The sequence below is a fragment of the Carassius gibelio genome, chromosome A13 (genome assembly GCF_023724105.1).
Source record: "Carassius gibelio isolate Cgi1373 ecotype wild population from Czech Republic chromosome A13, carGib1.2-hapl.c, whole genome shotgun sequence".
NCBI classification, from domain to species: Eukaryota; Metazoa; Chordata; class Actinopteri; order Cypriniformes; family Cyprinidae; genus Carassius; species Carassius gibelio.
Genome location: NC_068383.1, coordinates 1,595,756 through 1,623,032, shown reverse-complemented (window position 1 = coordinate 1,623,032; position 27,277 = coordinate 1,595,756). Strand labels below are relative to the sequence as shown.

General features: G+C 32.9%; 2 protein-coding genes across 3 annotated transcripts in view; both read right to left on the bottom strand.

The window, feature by feature from the left end:
• Positions 1-1,693: 1,693 nt before the first annotated feature.
• On the bottom strand, positions 1,694-2,875 carry LOC128026770 (homeobox protein vent1). Its single transcript, XM_052614042.1, has 3 exons — positions 2,579-2,875; positions 2,258-2,490; positions 1,694-2,044 (listed from the first exon to the last, which is right to left on the bottom strand). Exons 1-3 carry the CDS (start codon positions 2,862-2,864, stop codon positions 1,820-1,822), a joined length of 744 nt encoding a protein of 247 aa, XP_052470002.1. The 5' UTR covers positions 2,865-2,875; the 3' UTR covers positions 1,694-1,819.
• A 2,908-nt stretch (positions 2,876-5,783) lies between these two features.
• LOC128025916 (kinase non-catalytic C-lobe domain-containing protein 1) overlaps positions 5,784-27,277 on the bottom strand; it is a 39,931-nt gene continuing 18,437 nt past the window's right edge. The window contains exons 14-31 of one of the 2 annotated variants that reach the window (XM_052612524.1): positions 25,928-26,487; positions 24,940-25,102; positions 22,843-23,153; positions 20,356-20,666; positions 19,392-19,424; positions 18,078-18,171; positions 17,870-17,967; positions 16,511-16,704; positions 16,314-16,424; positions 14,076-14,223; positions 13,817-13,984; positions 12,600-12,806; positions 11,789-11,871; positions 11,407-11,560; positions 10,297-10,419; positions 10,102-10,161; positions 8,351-8,508; positions 5,784-6,834 (exon numbers count right to left, since the gene is read on the bottom strand). In XM_052612524.1, coding sequence (XP_052468484.1) covers positions 6,612-6,834; positions 8,351-8,508; positions 10,102-10,161; positions 10,297-10,419; positions 11,407-11,560; positions 11,789-11,871; positions 12,600-12,806; positions 13,817-13,984; positions 14,076-14,223; positions 16,314-16,424; positions 16,511-16,704; positions 17,870-17,967; positions 18,078-18,171; positions 19,392-19,424; positions 20,356-20,666; positions 22,843-23,153; positions 24,940-25,102; positions 25,928-26,487 — 3,199 coding nt within the window. In that variant the 3' untranslated portion in view covers positions 5,784-6,611. The remainder of the gene's footprint in view (positions 6,835-8,350; positions 8,509-10,101; positions 10,162-10,296; positions 10,420-11,406; positions 11,561-11,788; positions 11,872-12,599; positions 12,807-13,816; positions 13,985-14,075; positions 14,224-16,313; positions 16,425-16,510; positions 16,705-17,869; positions 17,968-18,077; positions 18,172-19,391; positions 19,425-20,355; positions 20,667-22,842; positions 23,154-24,939; positions 25,103-25,927; positions 26,488-27,277) is intronic. The other variant, XM_052612525.1, reaches the window with a different exon arrangement.

The following is a 27,277-nucleotide window of genomic DNA, read 5'->3' as shown; positions in this document are numbered from 1 at the left end:
ATGATAACGAATTATTAACCTCGATTGGCTTTCAGTGATCAGTGCTAGTCATTCTTGATGATCTCACCGGGCTGATATTAGAGAGTGATCAATACTCTGTCACACTGTGTATCACAGGTCCACTTGAACACACACACACACACACACGCACACATCATCACACACACGCACACACACGCACACACACCAGACATGCTGGAGCCAGTCTGTTGGGATTATGTGGAGAGTGTAAACTCATCAATGGGCGACTTAATTAGGACTAATTGTTGACCGTGATCTGCTCGTTAGGTCTTGTTTGAAGTACACGGAGTCGCGCGCATCTGGAAGCGCAGTGTGAGACCGTGGCGCAGGGGTCAGGCTTCATTTAGGCTTTCCGTGGCGCCTACTTTTGATTTAAATAAATCCCACTGGTATCATGCAAGAGACACGATACACGCATATTGCTCTTTGGGTATAAAAAGTGTTGATGTTGCATTATCGGCTTCTGTGCGGGACAGATCTAACTCAGGTTTAACTAGTTTCAGGAAGTAAATGCTATTGGTTATAATTTGAAACTATATTTTATTCATGAGTTTAATTATGCTATGCTCTTCATGCATGAAAAATACACCTTGTGTAGGCACTAATATCAAGAGAAATATTTAGAGTTTGACTTTTCAAATCTGAACTGGGTTTAAAAATAGTTGAAATCTATATATATATATATATATATATATATATATATATATATATATATATATATATATATATATATATATATATATATATATATATAAGTTTGGGTTTAGTGAGACTTTTAATGTTTTTTAAAGAAGTCTCTTCTGTTCATCAAGGATTCATTTATTTAACTAAAATACAAAAACAACTAATATTGTAAAAAATATATTATTTCCATTTAAAATAATGTTTTTTTTTTTATATAGTTTTGTATACTTTAATATATAATTTATTTCTGTGATGCTCCGCTGTATTTTCAGCATCATTCCTCCAGTCTTCAGTGTCACGTGATCTTCAGAAATCAGAATAATATGATGATTTGTTATGAATGTTGGAAAGAGTTGTGCTGCTTATTAATTTATTTTTAATGTAATTTATTTATTTATTTGTAACCGGTAAAACTGTATTTTTTATTTATTTATTTTTTTAGGATTCTTTGATGAGTAAAGTTAAATAGAACAATGTTTATTTTAAAAAATAAACTTTTATTGTCTTTATTGTCACTTTTTTTTAATCAATTTAACATCCTTGCTGAATGAAAGTATTTATTTCTTTAAAAAAAAATACTTAAAAACTTTTGGATGGTTATGCATATCATTATTTTCACATTACAGTTTTTTCTGTATTTTTTTGATTAAATAATTGCATATAAACTGCATATTTACAGACCTGAGATAATTACACAGATGCCTGCGAAAATTAATTGTGCAATCTGGTAGCAGATGGAGAATAATTTCTTTAACTTACACAATGAATGTGGAACATTCCAAAAAAACACTGAATTCCTAAATAAAGATGAAACATTAAACCGGATTGCCGCAGTATCTTTTAACTTCAAAGGAAACTGATTAAGATTGAAAGCATTTGAACAACAAGAATCCTATTTCAGATCGATTGACTTCTGAACCGAATCTAATCAAATGTGAACTTTAAGCTTGCAAAGTTTAACTTGAACACAAACAAATCACCAATCAAGCATACTTAGACATTAAACTTTATTTCTGAAAATAAATAAACTCTTCTTTTTAATTAAACACTATTTTTACAAAGCACATTGCACACAGAATATGATAAGTGTTTTTATAAGGGAACGTGTCTGTCTTCAGTAGTAGTGTTGCCTCGCCATCATGAGGTGATGATGAGGAGCGAGCGGATGATGCGTCATCATCTGGTGCACCAGCGCGCCGTGAGCCGGAAACGGAAGTCGCTGTCTGTCGTAGCAGTGGTACTGAACCGGAAGAACCATCTGAGGCAGAAGATAGTCAGCGCGCATTTCCTGAACTTCCCGCTTCAGCTTCATCCTGCGGTTCTGGAACCATGTTCTGACCTGAAGAACAAAGCGAGGATGCATTTAAAAATGTGTTCTATTGTTCAAATCGCAACTTTTACTATAATTACAAATATTATTGGAATATGTTTATAAGAAAATATATTTTATATGTCAATATTTCGCTTTTTTCAGTGCATAAGAGAAAGCTATTTATTTATTTTCGATGATGCATTTAAATAAAGAGAATAGAGTTTAGTGCGCGCGTCTCACCTGAGTTTCTGACAGATTGAGTTTCAATGCGGTTTTCACTCTTTCTCCCGCGTCCAAGTATTTGTGCTTGCAGAAGATTTTCTCAAGTTTGTCGATCTGTTCCGGAGTGAATTTGGTTCTGATTCTGCGCGTCGCCGCGTCTTTTTCCACGTCGTTCCCATCTTCCGCGGACGCGCATTCAGAAGCGGCCGCTTCGCTTTCATAACCAGACGAATAGCCGCTGTTTTCTGAAACTGAGCATGAAATAAATCATTAAAACACGCTCTGTTTGCATTTACATTAATTGAAGCCAATCGAAAATGCATTGAAGCGCATACTTACAGCTTGGAGATGAACAGTGTCTTGGAGTCCTGACCTCGTTCTCCTTAATGGTCTCTGGTTTCTGTTCAACTTTGGAAACCTTTGGTTTTGGCTGCAAATATACCTTGTCGTGGGATGTAGGAGGCCTCGGTTGAACCACACACGGCACGTGCGGCCTGTGCGTCTTTTTCTCCGAATCGTGAAAGCTTTGGGCGAGCCAGTCCACAGAAAAATCCTTAACCATGATTGCTGTCTGTCTGTATGAGGAAGTCAAACTATCCCAACAGAATCCAAAACTGTTTGCCATGTCTCCAGAAGCGGGCTGAATATATAGGCCTGTACCGGCATCGCATTAACATATGCATGGAGGAGTTAACGCCTGATCGATTCTCAATCATTAGGCCTAATGGGTCGTTATTGAAGTCTTTACATATCCTGTGATTGTGTGAAAGCCTGGCGCCAGCTTGTCTGTGCTCACCTCTGTCTCATCCAGCTGTCTGCATCCTCTTCAAACACAGATGGAGTGTCCGAACAGCTGGATGCGAGTGGCGCATTAATGACGAAAAATGCTGCTTTAATACTGGGATTTTAAAGTTTAAAGCCAAGAAACTTTAAAACAATAACATAAAATGATTAGTAAAACTTTTTCAATATTTTACACCAATTGTAAGCATATTCCCCATGATAAATCCTTGTATTTTAATTATTTTGCATTATTTGTCGTGCGGAATATGCGTATAAATCACGTTTTCCAAAATAATATTCAACTGTTTTCAACATTGGTAATAATCAAATAAAACAAAATCAGCATATGAGAATGAATTCTGAAAATCATGTGACACTGAAGACTGGAGTAATGATGCTTGGAAATTCATTTTACAATATATTCACATAGATAGCGGGTATTATTTACAAAAAATAATTACAACAAGGCTTCAAATGGCCAGTAGAACTTTTAAACTGTATTTTTTTGTTCCCAGTTTGCTGCATATCCCACTAATAAATCCTTGTTAGTTCAGACTTCTGTGCATCATGTCTCAATATAACTTTAAATAAATGTAAATATTTAAAATATATAACGAAACAAAACGTTACTGTAAAAAAAGAGTTAAATAGTCGGAATAATATAAAAACGAAAAATATAGCCAATAAAGAACATGTTTTATTTGTTCTACAGCACTTTTCAACATATCTGCGTCTAAATTCTGGTTTTGAATAGTTTTGCTTATATAAGCCTCTAAATAATATTTTGGGCTTATTCTTTCGTGTTACTGTGATATCAGTGGGAAATTATAAATCGGACGATTAGAAAAAAAATATTCGAATATAAAAAATAAAAAAAAGAATAGCAGCTTTTGCTATTCGTCTGTTTCTGTATTGTGGTGTGTGATTAGACTGTAGTTGAAATGGTTGTGTTTTCACACATGCTGCTGCCTGTGGAGTCTCTGGCGCCACTGTCCATCTCAGCGGCGTTTGGCGCGGTCGGCAAACATCAAGATCAAAGGGATTACAGTAGCAACACAATTAACTTTGATTGACCAGCGGTTCAAATGCAAATTCACAGCCGGACAAGCTTAAGCCTGATCCAATGTCTCAACACAACCACTCGGAGATCTCATTGCACCAACCTAAATCTGTGCAACTATTTACTTGCATTGATTTATTTTAAATCATGCATATGCACATATGTGCACGTATAGGCTTATGCACGTTTAATGAAACTCATGCTATAACTTTGTAAATCTTAATTTTACAACACCAATCAATCGGAATCTGGAAATCAATACGTTTAAATAGATAGCTTTTACTTTCTTTTTGCACAAAGCATATGACGCTTCGGCAATTTTTAAAAAACGAACTAAAAATGAAAATAATTGCATCCCCAAAGGCGGGTTTGGAAGGAAATATAACAAATCAGTACAAAAGCATTCATGTAATTGTTTGCTCATTCGAGGTTTCATGATGAAACAAAACCTGTGATGAATATTGGTGATAAATCTGAAAGGTTTTGCATGGCACAGAGGTCTGCAGTTCATCAGACTGTTTTTGAATGTCTGTGGATGAGAGACAGAGCCTTTGAAAGGATCGTTTAGCTGGACAATGGTGATAAGGACATGTTGACTGCTTCCTTTATCACTGATCTATAGTGCACGAGCTCGAGCTCTTTGAGTCGCAATTAAAGCCTTTATCTGAAGCGCTTTGATCCGCCGCGAAACAATGACGAGGATCCCGCGCGCTTCCTCCGCTCCGCGGGAAACTCCCAAACACACATTATTTAATTCGCATATATGATATGATATATGATGACATGCAATAACAGCCAGCAGTCCTGTGTGGAAAAATCACCTGAGCAAGCTGCTGCTGTTTATGGGTGTGATACTGCTTTTTGTTTTATAATAATAATAATAATGTTTACACTGACACATCAGAAGCACAGATATTTTGTTAACATTTTAATGATGCATAGATGTTTCTTTAATAATTCTATGAACGTCCAGTACACTACAGGACGAAAGTTTGGAATAATGTAATGTTTTTGAAAGTTTTGTATTTATTTGATCAAATGTACAGTAAAAATTGTGAAATATTATTCCAATATAAAAGAGCTGTTTTCTCTGTAAATATTTGTTTTAAAATGTAATTTCTTTCTGTGATCAAATTTGAGTTTTCATCATCATTCCTCTATTTTCTCAGTTTTTAAAGTGTGGGGTAAGATTTATGAAAAAAAAGAAAGAAATAATAATAATTTCATTCAGCGAGGATTAATTAAATTGATCAAAAGTGACAAAAATAGATGTATAATGTTACAAAACATGTCTATTTCAAATAAATGCTGTTCTTTTGAACTTTCTGTTCATCTGAAAAATCCTGAAATATAAAATGCATCCACAAAAATATTGTGCAACACGACTGTTTCCAACATTGATGATAATCAGAAATGTTTCTTGTCATCATATTTTCATGATTTCTGAAGATCACGTGACACGGAAGACTGGAGGAATGATGCTGAAAATACAGCGGAGCATCACAGAAATAAAATAGAGTTTAACAGATATTCACACGGGAAACCACTGTTTTAAATTATAATAATATTTCACTATTTTTACTGTATTTTTGATCCAATAAATGCAGCCTTGATGAGCAGAAGAGACTCTCCGAAACATAATGGGAGCGTCTAGATCTGTATTGTGCACACCTGAAAAACACACTGCAACACAACGAGAAGTTTTCAGTCAATACGATGCAATTTATTAGGTCTAATCCTGATTAATGGGCTATTAACACCTAAACAAGTTTGCAATCCTGCAGACGTAAAGCATGTAGATTAACTGGTTTTCTTCAAATCTAAAGCATTATTATAAAGACTGAAACCTGAAAAACTAAACTTTTTTTTGCTTTCTGGGGACCAAAAACTGTTCGGTTCCCAGGATTCATCCAAATATCTTCTGCTTTCAACACAAGAAAGAAACTCATACAAGTTTGAAACAACTGAACTTCAAGAAGAAGGGAAATCTTACTGATAACGCAATTGCAAAAGACGCGTTCCTGAGCTTTAAAACATGCAGTGAAATATATGTGTCCCAATGTAAAGTGCACTACAAAACAGCAAAATGCAATGCATTAATTATGTTAAAAGTTATGCAGAAGTACGTCTATTTGTATAGAAATATATCATGTTTACTCTATTTTTAAAAGTAGAATAATTTCAGTTATAACAATGCATTATTTCAAGCTTCTCACGGTTGAATCTTATCTAAAATGCATTAATAATTTCTCAATCATTATCTAATTACAAGTCTATAAACATCCATACTGTAATATTTGGTCGTGTAGCCGTCCGAAAAAACATAAACACAAAGCTAAAAGTCTTTGCTTCATTGAAGGAAACCATCCATGAGGCTGAAACAGAAGTTAAAGATGAAAAACACCTCCACATCTTAAAAACAGGAAATTCACCTGTGCTTTTTTCACACAGTATTCTTCACACATCTTCATCTGTCCTCAGCTCTAATGGAGATGTCTGTCTTCCAGCGGTGATCCACATCTGTTCGGGTCACTGGAAAGAGGCTTTGACGCGGCGCAGCGTGTCGTGGATCCGGCGAGCGGCGGGCATCTGGCTGAAGTTGATGTGGTTGTCGGAGGCGAGGAGCGAGATGTCACTCCTGCCGAAGCGTGCGAGTCGTCCACGCAGGTACGCCTGCAGCTCCAGGTCCGGAGGATAGGAATAGAGACGCTCCTGAAACGCCTGGATCTGACTGACCACACGCGCAATGTTCCTGAGAGGAAACACACACACCAGAGAGACTCGAGCTGTGAGTCTGGCTTTAGATGCAAAGAGGGAAAGAACAGCATTTGACACTCATTTTTGCTCATAATCGGATTGGAGTGCATATCAAAATGCAAAGGCTGATTATTTATTATATATATATATTTATATATACGTCTCTGCATCTGAGTTTGAGTCACTCGTAATAGGATCTGATTATAAACTGGCTGATTAATGTCTGTAAATTTTACAATTAAAGGTTGGGGTTTTTACTTGTTGAATTATTATGCTTGAAATAATATATTATATTATTAATATTATTTATTTTATTGTTTTATTTAGTAGTAGCAATACTACTACTACTACTACTACTACTACTAAATATTATTATTATTATTATTATTATTATTGTCTAAATAAAAGTTTAACAGTTCATGAATAAATTAATAATTTAGGAAAGAAAATTAATATTGGATTTGTAATTTTATAGTTGTACTATAGAACAAAATACAGTGAAACAATACACATTTAAAATTTCTTATTTTATTTAATCATTTTATTTAGTGGAACAAAATAATAATAATAATAATTATTATATTACAATTTTTTTTAATAATTAAAAACATGCGTATCGTGTTTATTATGTTATATTTTTTTCTTAAATATTATATAAACAACAACAACAACACAATTTATAGTTATTATTAATATAATAAAAAAGAGTTCAGTGGGTACATTTTCGAAAATGAAGAAAATAAGACTAGTATTAAAGAAATTTTACAGTTACAGTAGTATAAAATAAAATCATTATGAATTTTCTTAAATACAGTGTAATAATACAATAGTAATATTTCTTATTTTGTTTAGTAGTAGTAATTATAATAAATACAGAAATTATAGAAAACTAAAATACTTGTTAAAGTGTTTATATTAATTTTATTATTATTATTATTATTATTATTATTATTATTATTATTATTATTATTACTATTATTATTATTAATTTAGTCAAAATAAAAGTTCAGAGGTTAATAATTTGGACATTAAGAAATTAAGACGGCCATAAATATTTGAATTTAAAGTTACAGCTTGAATGCTAAATAAAATTATTATTTATTTTTTTAATTCTTGATTTTTATTTTATGTGAGAGACGACAACAGACACACTTCTTCACTGGAGGAAGTGTTATTCTGGATTATAGACTCATATTTGAGTTAATATCATCTTAATGCTGGATGTGTTTCAGGTTTTGTCTTCTCCAGATGTTCACTGATGGACTGGAGTGCTGTGGATTATTGTGATACTTTTATCAGACTCTCATTCTGACGGCACCCATTCACTGCAGAGAAACTGATGCAATGCTACATTTCTCCAAACCTGATGAAGAAACAAACTCATCCTACTCTTGGGATGATCTGAGGGTGAGGATATTTTTAGCACAAATGTATTTTTGGGTGAACTAAAAAACAAAAGTCAAAAGCCTCTATTAAAAGCATGGATGTAAACATAAGTGCGTTCAGGAGACCTCAGTTTGGGCCACTTGTATGCGCCGCTGGTCACGGTGAACGCTCCGATCTCCAGCTGCTGGATGTGGATGGCCAGGATCAGGGCGTCTGGGAGAGTGGGACGCCGTCTGTCCTTCTCTCCCTCCATCAGACACAGATTATCACTCTTCAGAAAGACCTGAAACAAGGACACCTTTATAGTGATAAGCATGCATTCAGTATCTATTTTAATTGAGTTATTGACTAATTTGTAGGACATAATCAATAATGTTTGGGTTGAGTGACTGTCTGGAGATTATGAGAGAAATTAAAAAAAGGGGAAAATAAACTACTTAGCAGTACCTTGAAAATGAATAGCTGTTTTGTTTTAGTTTTGTTATTATTAATATAATAATAATAATAATTATTATTATTATTATTATTATTATTATTATTATTATTATTATTATTATTATTATTATGATAATGAAAGTAGCAATTAAGTTTTAAATGGTTTAATTATTATTATTATTATTATTATGATAATGAAAGTAGCAATTAAGTTTTAAATGGTTTAATTTTTTTTACTAATTATTAAGCTAATTAAAACAGTTTTGTTATTATTTATGTTATTAACATTATTAATAATAATAATAAAAAATGTCAAAACAAAGGATTTGTTTAAAAAACAAATAATTAAAATAATGAATGTATGGATGGATGTAAACTATTATTAATATTATTCATGTTATATAATAATAATAATAATAATAATAATAATAAAAGTAACAATTCAGAATTAATTCAAAACAAAAACAATTAATAAAGTAATTTAACATAGCTATAAATCAGTTTTATTAAAATTATTATTTTTTATCAATATTATATAATATAATAATATACTATTTTAACTAATATGATTTCATTAGAAACCATTAAAAATAAATTAAAAAGCAATGAAGCAGTTATTATTGTTACAGATAATATATAATACAATTATATATTTGTATTATATTCGTTATTAAAAACATTTTACACAATTAATTAGTTGAAAACAATTAAAATAAATCATTAAAATAATTAAAATAATGGCTGTGAAGCAGTATTATTAATATTATGAATGCTATATAATAATAATAATAATATAATTAACAGTTCAGAATTAATTCAAAACAATAAAAACAATTAATGAAGTAATTTAATATAGCTGTGAAGCAGTATTGTTATCAAAATTATTATTTTATTTTATTTTATTATTACACAATAACATTATAATAATATTGAATATCATTACTAATATAATTACATTTGATTAAAAAATTTCAGTGAAGCAGTTATTATTGTTACAGATGATATATAATATAATGTAATATTTGCATTATTGCTTTTATTATTAAAAACACTGAAAACAATCCATTAGTTTAAAAAAAACAATTCTAAAAACTAATTATTGCAATAATTAAAATAAATAGCTGTGAAGCAGTTTGATTATTAATATTATGAATGATATAGATATTATATAATGCAATAACACTAATGCAACATACTTTAATTTTATAAATATATTATAAATGTTAATAACATAAAAAGCATTAAGAATAAGTTTAAAATAATTAAAACAAATAATTAAAATAAATAGCTGTGAAGCAGTTTGATTATTAATTAAATATATATTATATAATGCAATAACACTAATGCAACATACTTTAATTTTATAAATATATTATAAATGTTAATAACAGTAGAAAGCATTAAGAGTTAGTTAAAATAATAAAAATCTGCCGAGTCTGACCTGCACGGCCCTGAGCTCCTCGAGAGTCTCACACATCTTGAGCGAGAGCTGCTTCCACGCCTGCGTTCATCACACACACACACACAAGAGCCGAGACAATCACATCTCAGTCATGCTTTCCACCAGAGCGAGTGTTTAATCAGTTTAAACAGATGCAGCACCGATCACAAACAGCGCAGGAGTTTGGTTTCTTACCGGTAACTGCCTCACAATCACATTCTCCAGCCCCGACAGGATCTGCAGAGCTGTGGAGAAGTTTCTCGTCTCGTAGCAGAACTTGCCGATGGACAGAAAGCGAGCGAGTAAAGCCGCCTGTGCCTAAAACACAGCCAGGTATTCAATACACCCCACTTTAGGACTGGTCTAAATAAATATAGAGTGCATTTATATCGTGCATATCGGGAAATTAGGAATAGAAGTGTTGTTAACTTGCAAGAAATTAAAGTTACAATGCAGAAAATAAAATAAAATAAACATTTAATAGTCCTTAAAATATGTTAATGCATCATATAATTTTTTTTTGCATCTGAGCCAAAATCTTGCAAGGTTTTTCTTCACATTATGGAAGTAAAACAGGTTGTGGCTTCAAAACTATTTTATTTTAGTTGTTAATTAAGTAGCACTAACATATTATTACTATTATAGTTTTTATTAATATTTTATTTTATGTTTTAATTTAATTTTAATATATGTTTTAATGATTTTGTAGTGTTTTTGTTTGTATTTGTTTTGTTTGTAATATATATATATATATATATATATATATATATATATATATATATATATATATATATATATATATATATATATATATATATATATATATATATATATATATATATATATATATATATATATATATATATATAATTAAAAACAAATATAACAAAAGCAATCAATGGAATTATTAAAATATTAAGTAAAATTAAAATTAAAACTGAAAATATAAAAAAAAATCTAATTTAAAATAAATAAAATTATTAAAATATATGAAAATATAACATAAGCAATCAATGAAATTATTAAAATATTATGTAAAATTAAATGAAAATATATAAATTAAATCTCATATAAAATAATACAAATGTAATAGTATATCAATGCTACTAAAGTAACAAAAAATTTTTCTAAGTATAACTTAATTAATAATAATGTAATTAGTTAATTAAATTAGTTAATTCAAACTAATTATTATAGTAATTAAAACAAATAGCCGTGAAGCAGAAGAAGAAGAGTTATAGATATTCACATTCATAATCCAGTTTCACTGCTAAGATTTATAAGACAAGTAAATATAGGAAACACCTTGACCGAGTCGCAGGTGACCAGTTCAGCAGAAACCCAGTTAGAGACACAGTGTGCGTGTGTGAGGAGCCTCTGCAGAGGGCCCCAGGGCCCCGACACCTCACTGACCAACAGACCGCTGCCCTCTAGAGGCGAGGAGGATGGAGACACACACCTGACCAACACACAGAAACACTGAACACACACACTCAACATATCGGGAGGATGAAATATACACATGCACATGCACTTTATTTCTTTTAGGTGAAAATTATTCTTATGCATGTAAAAATGCTTTTTATTTATAAGAATTTTAAACAAGTTTGAGATTTATTATAGAAAGCCACTGCTTTAATTGTTGATTATACATTCATGCACAGGACAGTGGACAGGGGAAACTCACCTGGAAATGTTTCCAGAGTTTTCCGTCACTCCGTGAGCTCTTGAGTTCAGAAAGTGAACCGGGTGACAGTCATGAAATATTTCCTGCGTGAAAAACAGACGAGGAGACATGAAACTGCTTGATATAGTGATTCAGACCTCATATAAAGACCAGCTTTAAAATAAGATGATCATGTGTCTCCACCTAGAGACGGGTCAGGAAAAGACAGGGAAAATAGTGATAAAAAATAAATAAATAAATAAAAAAAAAAAAAAAAAAAATAAAATAAAATAAAATAAATAAATAAATAAATAAATAAATAAATAAATAAATAAATAAATAAATAAAATATAAAAAAATTCAAAAAATAAAATAAAATAAAATAATGACTATAATGGAAATTGGAAATTAAGAATTTAAAATATTATTGCACTTTTAAATAACTGTTTTCTGTGTGAATCTGTGTTAAAGTGTAATTTATTTCTGTGATGCTCCGCTGTATTTTCAGCATCATTCCTCCAGTCTTCAGTGTCACATGATCTTCAGAAATCATGAAAATGATGATTTACTGCTCAAGAAACATTTCTGATTATTATCAATGTTGTGTTGCATATTAGAATGATTTTTGAAGGATCATGTGACACTAAAGAGTAAATTCAGCTTTTCATCACCGAAATAAATTACATTTTAACATATATTAGCATAGAAAACTGCTGTTTTAAATTCTAATAATATTTAAATTATAATAATATAAATCATAATTATTCCACATGTTTAACAGATATTTAGCATGTGTTGTATGTTTAATAAAAGAGTGCGTGTGTTTGATCACCTGCTCCAGTAAAGTGAGCTGCTGTGCGATGTGCAGCGGTGTGTGTTCGCTCTGACTGAAGGGACGTCTCTCGTCTGATCTCAGACTGCTGTTGTTCATCAGAGAGGTGTAACACGGCCGTGGAAGAGCCGCGGCGATGGAGAACACTTTCTCTTTACACTGGACCGTCTGAGGCTCCACCACACGAGACACACGCCACTGGAAGCTCTGCACACGCGTGAACACATCACATCAAGAAGAAGGGGTTTGACTGCTGCTCAGATGCATGAAATTCATGTTTAAGATTAATAGAAACGTGTTTGATTTTTTTAGGGCAAGGAACTACCTGTAAAACTATTTATTTTTCATGCACATTTTTTATTTTTTTATTTTTCATGCACATTAGAGATTTCAAGATTTTGGGGGATATTTGACTACTTCCAGGCTAGTGGAAAGAAAACATCTTAAATGCAAGGTTAAGTGTTTATGTTATCATGCTGTAGATTCACCAAATTTTACAGTTTTATTCCCATCCATATTCTGAATGTTTTTATATTGTTAATATATAATTTGCTTGATTCATATTTAACATTTAATTCCTAAAAACATAGCAAAAATGCATTTTTTACTGTCTGTTGACTATTTTTAAATTTTAATTCCTGTCTGCATAGAGCCTTTTTTTTTTTGGTCATCAAAATCGAACAAGAACCTGCATTTATCAAATGCTTAGATTTCTGTTGAGGAAATAAATGCAAATTAGCACATTTTTCAATTAGATAATGCCTAAAATGCATTTTTAACAACTTTTTAAAGTTTCATAACAAAAAATAAAAAATAAAAAATAAAGTCAAAATAAAATACAATAAATAAATGTGTGTAAATAAAAATGAAATGTAAAATAAATTATTAAATACATGAATGAAAAAATAAAAAATATTAAATTATTTACTTCAATTTCAATTCAAATAAAATAAAATTCAACTCAATAAAAATTAAATTTAATTAAATTAAATAAAAATTAAATTAAATTAAATTAAATTAAATTAAATTAAATTAAATTAAATTAAATTAAATTAAATTAAATTAAAACAAGAAGAAACCAAGAGCAGGTTACACAGTATTACTTTTCTCAATCATACAATGTGTTCCTAAACACTACAACCCTTCTTAATTAGGTAGCTAATGTCCATCATTATTTGTAACCACACTGTTATACTTTCTGTTATACTGTCTCAGACCTTTCGAGCAGCGTCTTCGATGGATGAGTTCACTGAGAGCTTCTCCTCATCTTCTGGGCTGCTGATGGAGGCGTCGAGCGCACACGACGGGACACAGATGCGCCTCTTCATGGGTGAGGCCTGGAGCGTCGCCAGCAAACCTGCTCCTCGACTTTCAACCGGTGCGACCTGAAGACACAGCGTAGCGCGGTTATTTCACATGCATTCAAGCCTTCTGTCTAAACCAGCAGTTTAAGAGTTAAACTCTGAAGGCAGTGACCTCAGCGGTCAGGAAAGCGTCCAGCGTCTGCAGGAGGCTGGAGCTGGAGCTGAAGTCCACTAACTGTGCGTCTTCAATCCAGAAGTGTAACAGATCCAGAGTGCGCTGATAGACTTTGGCTGTGTCTGATGAGGGATCTTCATTTGCTCTGCAGTTTCACAATTAATGGAGAACATAATTACATTTCATCTCATTTCACTTCTTGGAGATGATTATTTAATTAGTGTTTGACTGTGAATGAATTACTCTTTCTCTACATCTTAATTATATGAGTTTGACAAAATAATTGTCCGTCCGTCCGTCATTTCTTCCTTCCTTCCAGTCTGTCTGTGTCTGTCTTTCTGTCTGTCTGCCTGTCTGTCTTTCTGTGTCTGTCTGTCTGTCTGTCTGTCTGTCTGTCTGTGTCTGTCTTTCTGTGTCTGTCTGTCTGTCTTTCTGTGTCTGTCTGTCTATCTGTGTCTTTCTGTCTGTCTGTCTGTCTGTCTGTCTGTCTTTCTGTGTCTGTCTGTCTGTGTCTGTCTTTCTGTCTGTCTTTCTGTGTCTGTCTGTCTATCTGTGTCTTTCTGTCTGTCTGTCTTTCTGTGTATGTCTTTCTGTGTCTGTCTGTCTGTCTGTGTGTCTGTCTGTCTTTCTGTGTCCGTCTGTCTGTCTGTCTGTCTGTGTCTGTCTTTCTGTCTATCTGTGTGTCTGTCTGTCTTTCTGTGTATGTCTGTCTGTGTCTGTCTTTCTGTGTCTGTCTGTCTGTCTGTCTTTCTGTGTCTGTCTGTCTGTCTTTCTGTGTCTGTCTGTCTGTCTTTCTGTGTCTGTCTTTCTGTGTCTGTCTGTCTGTCTTTCTGTGTCTGTCTGTCTTTCTGTGTCTGTCTGTCTGTCTGTCTGTCTGTCGTCTGTCTGTCTGTGTCTGTCTGTGTCTGTCTGTCTGTCCTTCTGTGTCTGTCTGTCTGTCTGTCTTTCTGTGTCTGTCTGTCTGTCTGTGTCTGTCTGTCTGTCTGTCTGTCTTTCTGTGTATGTCTTTCTGTGTCTGTCTGTCTGTGTGTCTGTCTGTCTTTCTGTGTCTGTCTGTCTGTGTCTGTCTTTCTGTCTATCTGTGTGTCTGTCTGTCTTTCTGTGTATGTCTGTCTGTGTCTGTCTTTCTGTGTCTGTCTGTCTGTCTGTCTTTCTGTGTCTGTCTGTCTGTCTTTCTGTGTATGTCTTTCTGTGTCTGTCTGTCTGTGTGTCTGTCTGTCTTTCTGTGTCTGTCTGTCTGTCTATCTGTGTGTCTGTCTGTCTTTCTGTGTATGTCTGTCTGTGTCTGTCTTTCTGTGTCTGTCTGTCTGTCTGTCTTTCTGTGTCTGTCTGTCTGTCTTTCTGTGTCTGTCTGTCTTTCTGTGTCTGTCTGTCTGTCTGTCGTCTGTCTGTCTGTGTCTGTCTGTCTGTCCTTCTGTGTCTGTCTGTCTGTCTGTCTGTGTCTGTCTGTATGTCTGTCTGTCTTTCTGTGTCTGTCTGTCTGTCTGTCTGTCTGTCTCTCTTTCTGTGTCTGTCTGTCTGTCTGTCTTTCTGTCTGTCCGTCTGTCTTTCTGGCCATCTGTCCTTCTGTCTGTTTGTCTGTCTGTCTGTGTCTGTCGGTCTGTCTGTCTGTGTGTGTCTGTCTGTCTGTCTGTCTCTCTTTCTGTGTCTGTCTGTCTGTCTGTCTGTCTGTCTGTCTTTCTGTCTGTCCGTCTGTCTTTCTGGCCATCTGTCCTTCTGTCTGTTTGTCTGTCTGTCTGTGTCTGTCGGTCTGTCTGTCTGTGTCTGTCTGTCTGTCTGTCTGTCTTTCTGTCCATCCGTCTTTCTGTGTCTGTCTGTCTGTCTGTGTTTGTCTGTCTGTCTGTCTGTCTGTCTGTTTGTCTTTCTGTCTGTCTGTCCTTCTGTCTGTCCGTCTGTCTGTCTGTCTGTCTGTCCGTCTGTCCGTCTGTCCGTCTGTCCGTCTGTCCGTCTGTCTTTCTGTCTGTCTCTCTGTCCGTCCGTCCGTCCGTCCGTCCGTCCGTCCGTCCGTCCGTCCATCCATCCATCCATCCATCCATCCATCCATCCATCAATCTATCTATGTATCTATATATCTATATATCTATATATCTATATATCCTTCTATCCGTCTGTCTGTCTACCTGTCTCTAAATGTCTATCTGTTTGTCTGTCTGTCTGTTAGGGTTAAATTTGTCTTGACAAGTGTAACCTTTCTAGCTTAATCTGTAACAGTGCTCAGATTGATTTAATTCTTACCCCAGTGAACTGTTTAATTTGTCCATTAGAAACCTCAGAAGCTCCTCCGGGGTGCAGAAGTAGCGATACGTGTAGAAAAACTGTTGAACAAATCCGTCGGCATGAGCGTTCCTGTCAGCATCAGAACAGACGTGTGTGATGAAGGTTACAGTACCGGCAGCTAATTCCATTCCCATGCATTCATACACATTCAGTACCTGGCGTACAGGTAGGCCATGAGGCCTCTGGCGGTTGCGGCCACTAGAGGGCAGCCTTTTCCCCGACGCTGCTCACACAGAAAGTGCAGAAGCGCAGGATCATCTGAGTGCTGCAGCTCCAGAGGTGCATCCCCACACACAACCAGAGAGGGCAGCAGAGAGAGCTCTAAACCCCACTGATCCACAGACAACACCTACAACACATCACAGAACACCTGCATCACCCATTAAACCATACAACACTGGTGTTCAAACCGGGAAAATCACCACACATGCCCTGGAATGAATTATTGCTTGCCTGAATATGAAACACTTGAGTCAACAACAAGACAAAGACACTAATAAGTAATAATTCATATATGGCATACATGCTTTTATTTTAAGTGGCTTACGGTGTATTAAAAATCAAGCCTATGACCTTGGTGAATTTAGAAACTTCTAAATATTGGATAAAAACTTAGAGCTGAGGTCAAATGTGATTGGTTAAGCCAACTTCAAAACCAGGGTAGAACAGAATTATTTAAAAGTAAAAAAAAAATGTTTTATTGCAATTATTCTGTGGTTGTTGGTGTTATTAAAATTAAAATATGATTGTTATTTTTACTATTTATAATAAATTATACATATTATTATTATTATTATTATTATTATAAGTAGTAAAAGTATTATTATTTAAATAAATCTTAAACATTAATAATTATTATTAATAGTTATTATTATTCATTTAGAATAAATTATAAAGATTATTATTATTTATAATATATAAACTATTATTACTTTTATTAATAATAATTATATTATTTTTATTTATAATACATTAAATAGATTACCATTATTATACAATTTGTTATAAATTGATAATATGAATCGATTATTATTATTATTATTATTATTATTATTATTATTATTATTATTATTATATTTACAATAATAATAACATTTATTATTATAATTATAAGTAATCAGTTATTTTTTTATTTATAATAAATTCGATTACAATATTATCTAATTTATTAAAATAAAAAAAAAAATAATATATTATTATTCTTATTATTATTATTATTAAAATATATTTTTTTTACTATTAATTTAGAATAAACTAGGCAGATTAATAGCAGTTTTATATAATTATAAATTAATAATAATAATTATTATTATTAAATAATTATTTTTATTGCTAATAAATTAACTAGATTACCATTATTATACAATTTGTTGTAAATTGGTAATGATAACAACAACAACAACAACAACAACAATAATAATAATAATAATAATAATAATAATAATAATAATTGAACGCTTAGAAATGTCTTTAAACCCATGCAGAGGAAATGCAGCGTGTGCTTTGGCACAAACCTGGAGATATTTCTTAACAGACTGCAGAAACTCAACTTTGGCTCTGAGCTCGTCAAACTGCTGCTTGACTTTAGATACCATCACCTTCATGTCTGAACCTACAAAGACAGACGAGCAGCACATGAAACACACACATCTGACGAACGAGGAACAGCTGCACTGCAGAATTAATGCACAGCTGTCAGGTTTTCTATTGTTGCAGAAGTACCTTTATTTTTCCTCTCTTGCTGTATCAGCTTGTGGTAGAAAGTTCTGCTCTTTTTCAGATTTCTGCTCTCAATAATCAGCTGCTGGTGCAGCTCCTGTTTAAGATAAAAAGGTAAGAAAAGATCAATAAATGGATCTCGATGCCCAACTGAACTCTGGAAATACATGCAACTAACATGCGTTGCATTCACAGACAACAGAGCGCAGGATTTAACCAGTTCCCTGCTGGAAGAAACCAACTTCATCATTAATCCACCTGATTAATCATCTAGACCAGTGTTATGTAGGTATTATTGAGATCCAATTATTAACTTCTATTAATGTTTAATTTTAAAAAGAATAATACATTAATGTTTATTCATGCATTTTTATTTTCTAAGTTTTTTATATAATTTATTTTGTTCTTAAGCAGTTAGGACTCAATGTGATGAAGAGGATGAAGATGCTTGGTGTGTAAATTGCCTTTAAAAACTTAGGGTTGGTAAGATTTTTTTAATGTAATGATGTCTTCTGCTCAACAAGGATGCATTCATTTGATCAAAAGCACAGTAACATTTTTTTTAAAGTTTATTAAAATTTAAAATAAAATGTTTCTGTGTGAATCTGTGTTAAAGTGTATTTTATTTCTGTGATGTGCAGATGTATTTTCAGCATCATTCCTCCAGTCTTCAGTGTCTTCAGAAATCAGAATAATATGATGATTATTATGCATTATTATTAATATTTTTGTGAAAACAATGATACATTTAAGTTTTCGGGATTCAGAGATGAACAGAAAGTTCAAAAGAACAGCATTTATTCGAAATATAATACCTTTATAACATTATAAATGTCTTCACTGTCATTTTCGATCAATTGAATACATCCTTGCAGAATATCGTATCTTTCTGATCCCAAACTCTTAAGCAGTAGAGCACATGATCAGGATGAAGACTCTCTGTGTGTCTCTCTGTGCTAACAGAGATCGATGGTCAGAGCTTTGAAGTCCATCTGCAGCTCGGTTCCTCCTGTAGAGCTCCTGCGTCTGAACCCCGCTCATAAAAACAGCCCTCAAACGCCATCAAAGCATCTCACACACACACACACACACACACACACACACACGCACACACACACACACACACACACACACTGAGCTCTCATACTCTGCTATAAATCCAATTCTATACTTGAAGCCAATCAAAATGCACATTGTCTATATTCTGTTCCTGGTTCTGAATGTTTGATGCATGTGGTTCATTCAAAACATGAATGATGGAAGTTCTGATCCACTGAAGCTCTTCGATGAAAATGAAGGTTGTTTAGAATACTGTACCTGGAGAAATTCTGGCTGCATGAAATGTGGGTCCTTTCAGTAAAGTTAGCAGTAAATAAACACCGGAAATCAGCATTAAGACAATAACACACACAGGGCAAAGACACGTCAACACAAGAAAAAAAAAGAAGATATATATATATATATATATATATATATATATATATATATATATATATATATATATATATATATGTTTCAGCCCGAAATCTAAATAAATAAACAGGAAATTAAATTGCATAAAGAAAATTTACATTTATTTTTTGATAATTACATTTTATTATTTTCACGCAATTATTTTCATTTCAAAATAAAATAAAATAAAATAAAATAAAATAAAATAAAATAAAATAAAATAAAATTAAATAAAATTAAATAAAATTAAATTAAATTAAATTAAATTAAATTAAATTAAATAATTTTATTTTTGCTAGTTGCCAAGGCAGCATTCTTCAGTTTAACTTGCTATACTAAAATAACTAAAACTAATAAATAAATACAAATTAAGTAAAAACAATATAGACATTAATAAATATTTTTTTAAATAAAATTAAAATGAAAACAGATAATATAAAAATGTAATCTAAATTTAAAACTACAATAGTTTCACAATGGTAGTAAAATAATAACTGCTATATTATGTAAATTGTAAAGTATTTATATTTTATTTATCTGTCATTGTACTGCTTTTAATATTTGTTAATTGATAAAAAAAATATATATAATTTAACAGTAAAATATACCACGGGAATAAAACCAATTCACCACTGAGAATAAAGATAATTAAGAAGAAACAATAAATTGATAAATGTGAAAGGTGAAAATGTGTTAAGTTGTCATGAAAATAATCTTAATCTTAAAGTGTTTTATGAAAGATCTTATTATTTTTTATATGTATTTGTTGTTATAATATGACCTACACGTGTACAGATTTGAATCCGTACACCACATGTATAAGACCCACCTGAGACTTGTCCTCCAGCGTGGGAGCTTGGCTGTGACTGCTGAGCTTCTGTGTGTACTCCAGCACGTCTGGACTGAAGCACTGGTCCCCGTACAGAGCCAGAGCCCAGGAGCCGCACGGGGCCCGCTGAGGGCCGCTGCAGACCGAGAGCATCCGCTCGGAGATCAGAGAGTCACAGTCGTCCATGTCCAGCTCCGAGCTGTCGGGAGTGATCCGAGCACCGCCGCTGTCCTCCAGCGCTTCAGCGTCACACACACACTCACCAGCGCCACCATCAGGAGGAGCACCACACTGCATCAGCTCAGACAGCTCTATCACAGACAGAGAGAGATGCTCACCAAACCTGCCAAGATCACATCAAACCCCAAATCAACACCATTGTTATTAGAACTAATCTATCTATCTATCTATCTATCTATCTATCTATCTATCTATCTATCTATCTATCTATCTATCTATCTATCTATCTATCTATCTATCTGTCTGTCTGTCTGTCTGTCTGTCTGTCTATCCATCTGTCCCTCTATCTATCCAGCCATCCATCTATTTATTCTTCTGTCCGTTCCTCCATCCATCTATCCATTTGTCCATCCATCCATCTGTCCCTCTATCTATCTACCCATCCATTTTTCCATGCATCCATCTGTCCCTTTATCTATCCATCTGTCCCTCTATCTATCTATCCATCCATCTGTTCCTCTATCTATCTACCCATCCATTTGTCCATGCATCCATCTGTCCTCTATCTATCCATCCATTCATCTGTCCATCTATCTATCCATCCATTTTTCCATCCATCTATCTGTCCCTCTATCTATCTACCCATCCATCTGTTCCTCTATCTATCTATCCATCCATTCATCTGTTCCTCTATCTATCTACCCATCCATTTGTCCATCCATCCATCTGTCCCTCTATCTATCCATCCATTCATCTGTCCATCTATCTATCCATCCATTTTTCCATCCATCCGTCCCTCTATCTATCTACCCATCCATCCATCCATTTGTCAATCCATCCATCTGTCCCTCTATATATCTGTCCATCTATCTATCATCCATCTGTCCATCTATCTATCCATCCATTTGTCCCTCTATATATTCATCCGTCCGTCCGTTCTTTTTCTTTCTTTCTCTTTCTTTCTTTCTTTCTTTCTTTCTTTCTTTCTTTCTTTCTTTCTTTCTTTCTTTCTTTCTTTCCATCTGTCCATCTGAGGGCTGTCCATCCATATGTACCTCTATCTATCCATCCATCCATGCATCTGTTCATCTATATAGTCTTCCATCCATCTACATATCCATCCATCTGGCCTCTATCTATCCATCAATATGGCCAGCCGTCCATCCATCCATCTATCTATCTATCTATCTATCTATCTATCTATCTATCTATCTATCTATCTATCTATCTATCTATCTATCTATCTATCTATCTATCTATCTATCTATCTATCTATCTATCCATCTATCTATCTATCCACCCGGCCATCTATCTATCCATCCATATGGCCGGCCGTCCATCTATATATTCATCCTTCCATCCATCTATATATTCATCCGTCCATCTGTCTGTCTCTCATCCATCCTTCTAAATTTCGATCCAACCATTCATTTGTCCTTCTGTCCATCTCTCCATCTGAATATCTATCTGTGCTAACTTTCAAACAAGACAATCTTATTTTGTATTGATAGACTTCTCTATTTCCTTATTTGTTCCTTCTGGTTTTTGACTTGGACGTGTTTGTGTGCGATTTACACCTGCAGTTTGCTGTGAGTGTGTGTGTGTTTGTTTGCACTTAGTGTGTGTGTGTGTGTGAAGAGCAGGAGCACAAAGACCATAAAAGACGAAGGAAAACATCACTGTGAGTGTTTGGAACGAGCAGAATGGAGAGCACCGGGCGCCAGACGGGATGAAAACTCCCATCATCTGCATTCGTTTCCACTAACAAGCATCAAGAGCTCTCAGTGAGTCTGGCAGCGCTGAAAAACACTCCGTCTTTTATATTTGCTTTCAACTGTCCATCAACGTTACACGACTTTCAATAAAACATCTCTAAAACAGGCTTTCACTGACTCCTAAACACTAATCAGACAAGAACGACAGAACAGAGACACTGAAGTCAACATTAAACAGCACTGAATGTCCATCTGAGTAAAACCAAATATTTGACATGTTTCATTTCTAATGTGCAAATGGAAATGGATTTGTTTCATCTTTTGTCTTCTCCAGATGTTCACTGATGGACTGGATTATTGTGATGTTTTTATCAGCTCTCATTCTGACGGCACCCATTCACTGCAGAGCAATGCAATGCTACATTTCTCCAAATCTGAACAAGATATTAATAAAGGGTGCATCACATACAACGGTAACCTAAAACAATGATTTAATAATTGTTTGATTATTGGCTGACAGAAAAGGAAAGTGGTTTCAAAACTAAACAGCAGATTTTTTTGATGCATGATTGATGACGGGAGGCGGTCCTACCTTTGTTGTCATCCTCTGATGTCATTTCCTGTGTGTCTCGTCTCCAGCATGCGGTCCTGGTCTCAGATCCCGTCTGCTCTAGGTTTCGTCCATCTGCGGTTTCTCTGTATTTAAGCTCATTTGGTTTGCACTCCGGTTCCTTCATGATCTGGTTCAGCTGGTTTTCCTCGGTCGCGGGTCGATCTGAGGGCCAGAGGTTTGCATTGTGGTCAGGATGAGCGTTTTCCTCGCCGGTCAAGCTCTGTCTGGTGATCTGGAGCGACGCTGCTGCCCTTTTCACTGCCTCTGAGGAGGACTGTTCATCAGAGACACTGAGAGAGAGAGAGAGACACAACACAAGCTCTGGAAACAGAACATTAAACAGCTCAAAGCCTCGGAGCCAAGCCAGCGAGAAGATGAAAACAACACTGTCCTGTAAAATATCTGAACGTCAAGAGCTGAGGGTTATTCTCAAAACACAATGAAAAAACAAACAAACATCAATGCAATGATAATAATAATAAAAACATAACTTAAAATATTAAATATAATTTTTTTAAAGTGCATTTATCTTTTTTTAAGGATGTTTTAACTAAAAAACATGATGAAATATAGATTATGAAAATGATTGTTCTGCACTACAGATACAGAAAGCAAGTCAAAACAATAATAAACTGTCTAAAATATGTCAATAAATAAAACACACACACACACACACACTTGAAGATGTATATTCTCACATGGTTTTCTTTAAGTATATGCGTCTAGTTTTAAGGATAATTAGATGAAAACAATAAAAATACTAATTAAGCCAGACCCCTAAAAAATCTACTATTAACTAAACAAACAAAACATGCTAATTCGTTTAAAAAATGTATTTCATCAACTTTTCCATATAGATTGTATTATTATTTGTTAAAGAATGTTTAGAAAACAGGACAAAAATACAGATTAAGAAAATTATTCTTTGTAGAAAAAAAAAAACATTCTGGTTTTTCAGTAAAATATCTAAAAATCTAAAGCTAATATCTTTTTTTCTGTGAAATTGATGCTTAGAACACATCCAACAAAATAAATAAATAAATAAAATAATTCAATATATATTTTATTTTAAATAGTTTTGCAACGGAGAGCATTACTGGAGAAAATTACAAATACAGGTAAAAAAACAACAACAACAACAAAAATACAGATTCTGAAAATTATTCTTTGTAGAATAAATATTTGTTTCTTTTTTTTTTTTCTTTTTTTTTTTTGCAGTACAGATACAGATTGCAGGACCAAAAAAAAAAATAAAAAAAATAAAAAAAAAAAAAATAAAAAAAAAAAAAATAAAATAAAAAATTAAAAAATTAAATAAAATAAAATAAAAATCTTGTTTTAAGGATATTTAGAAAAAAAAGCAGTTTTTTTTGCCATACAGACCGATTTCAGAGCAAGAAATTAAATGAAGAATGAAATAACAAATAAATTAATAAAAGTTTTCCTCCAAATCACCTACCAGAGAACGGCACAATGGTTCCTGAACACTTTTCCCGAGCGCTGAGAGTTATAAAAACCGGTCTTTTGATGCGAGACTCACTGAATCTCCAGCACCTGCGTCTCCAGTCGCCTCGAATCACCTGCGTCTCGTTTAACCGCATGCAGAGCGTCTGTAACACCCCGAGCCGGATCGGACCGCATGTGATCCACGGTCAGAAAGAGACCATTGTGTGCCCGGCTTCATGTGACATGAGCGCTGTGTCTGTTCCTGATCTCGAGGACTCTTCTGTTTCCACACGGACCAACAGCTGTTCCTGAAACCATTCTGGCCTGATCACTGACGATAAGTGCAGCGCAAGTGAACGTGTGTTTGAAGGTGTTTTGAGAAGGTCTCATGTGACTGAAATTCAGATTCAAGACTGTTGCACATCTCTGAATGTGAGCTGTTCAGTAATCAAGCATTCATTCATGCGTGCATTGTATTTTTATTTATTTATTTTGTGCATTGCAATCTGTATCTGAGTAATAATTAGTTTGAATCTATATTTTTGTTCTCTAAAAATAAGCTTAATCCACTTAAGAAGCAAAACAAGAGTTTTTATTATATGCTTTGCAAAACTATTTGTTTTTTTTTACCTGTCAGATGATAAAGCGTGTAAAGATCCGCTCGAGTGCTGTTTGATCAGACGGTGAAGGTCACACAGCTGCTTCTGATCCCAGTGCACATCACTGAACTTCTCTGTTATCGCTCGACAAAACGTCTCAAACTGGAGGCTTTTTAAAGAGATGATGTATTTTCCTGGAAACAGAGAACAAGTCACGAGGGATCCTACAAGACTCTTCCAACAAAGAACTGATTCAGGCAATTCCAACAAAGGTAAATATGTGTCTAAAATATATTGCCTACTCTCAAAAACACAACAATTATTTATTTATTCAATTATTTTTTAATGGGAAAATATGTGAATTAAACCACAATTTAAATTAAACTAAATAAATATAAAATAATAATACAATAAAATAAGAATAATATGTAAAATAAAAATAAAATAAAAATAATTTAATGTAAAACAAAAAAATAAATAAGACAAGTTAATAATAAAATTAAAAAGTTAATTAAAATAATACATAAAATGTAAAAACATTTTTTAAAGTAACAATTTTAATATGTGTAATAACATATGTAATAAATACAAAATAAAATAGAATAAAATGTAAAAAAAGAACAAAATGATTTAAAGCAATACATTACAATAATACTTAAATATATGAAATGTAAATAAATCAGAAAAAATGTAAAACTAAATAAAATATAAAATAATTGAAAATATTTTTATGTATTAAAAACAATAATACAATAAAATAATAAAATATAAAAAACAATAAAAAATATATAAAATATAATAAAATATAATACAAATAAAATAATAAATATTAAATATTAAATATAAATAATTAAATGTAAAATAAAATACAGTAAAAATAATTGTAAAATTTTAAAAACTAAATTATTATTATTAATAATAAATATCATAATAAAACATTTTTAAATAAATAATTTTAAAATAAACACCAATTAGGTATAATAAGCAGAAACATTAAAATTGGTGATTTAATGTTTTACCCATAGCCAGATCTTTAACTCCATCCAAAGCAAACTCTTCAGTGAGCAGCTCCATGACGTGCTCCAGAGACGAGCATCTCTGAGGTGAGCAGGAGCTGGGGTTCATACAGCGAGGCGCAGCGTTCGGCTGGACTCTGATATCAGCCACCGGACTCTCAGGAGACACTGACGAGTCTCTGGGGGTCACACAGACGCTTTCAGGCCTCACACTGTCCTCTGAAAGCTTTACTGGTTCTGAGCCTGTGATTGGCTGAAGCACGGTGATCTGAACAGGAAGTAAGGTTAGACGTCCTGTTTGAGGGTCTTGCTGTAGCAGGAAGTTGTTACAAATCCCATTAGCACAAGACAAGACGGGGAAGTTTGGCTGGTCGTCTGTTTCTGGATTGGTTATTTGAAGAGTTGCTGGAGGCGAAGAGTTCACAAGAGTCTTACAACTGGATGAGGATGAATAACTGGCAGAGAAAACTCCCCCCGTCCCATCATCCTCAGCGGCGCTCTCTTCCTGTTCATCTGGTGCTCGCAGGATCCTTTCATCCGTGATGTCCTCATCAGAGCGTCCACTGACAATCCTTCAAAATAACAATAATAATTAAAAAAAACTGTTTAGTTTTAAAGTCAACTTCAGAGCTTATTAGAGTTTTTATAATTGATAATAAAAAAAAACTCCATTTTCAGTTAGTTGTCAAAGCAACATTGAAGCTGAAGATCTGTGAATTTATAACAAAAATCATAAAATAAAATGTTAACTGGAAGTGTTTTTTTTTTATTACAGGTGAGTAAACTAAACTAAAATAAATTAAAACAATAGAAACAAAAATAATACAATGGAATGTTTTTAAAGGTAACCAAATAAATGTAAATAATACATAAAAATAATGAAATGTAAAATAAATAACTAAATAAATTTAATGAACACTTGAAAATATTAAAATTATTTTTTTTATAAAAATAATAAAATGTAAAAAAAAAAAACTAACAACATACAATAAAATAAAATAATTAAAGAATACCTAAAATAATTAAATAAAATAAAAAATTAAATTTAAAATAAAAAAGATCCTTAAATCCTAAAATATAATTAAAACAAAAAATAGGGATTCAGATCAAGGTTATTGTTGTTAACTAAAACTAAAATTAATAATAAATAAAATAAATATTTATAATTTTCTTTTAATTTAAGTTTAAGCACTAAAATTACTAACTGGAATTAAAATAAATAAAAACTAAAACTGAAATAAAAAATAATCAAACTTAAATAATTATATTAAAACCAGATAACAATTAGAAGAAGAAAAAAATAAAAGTAAAATAAAACTGAAAGTAAAAAAAAAGAAGTTAATTTAAAATATC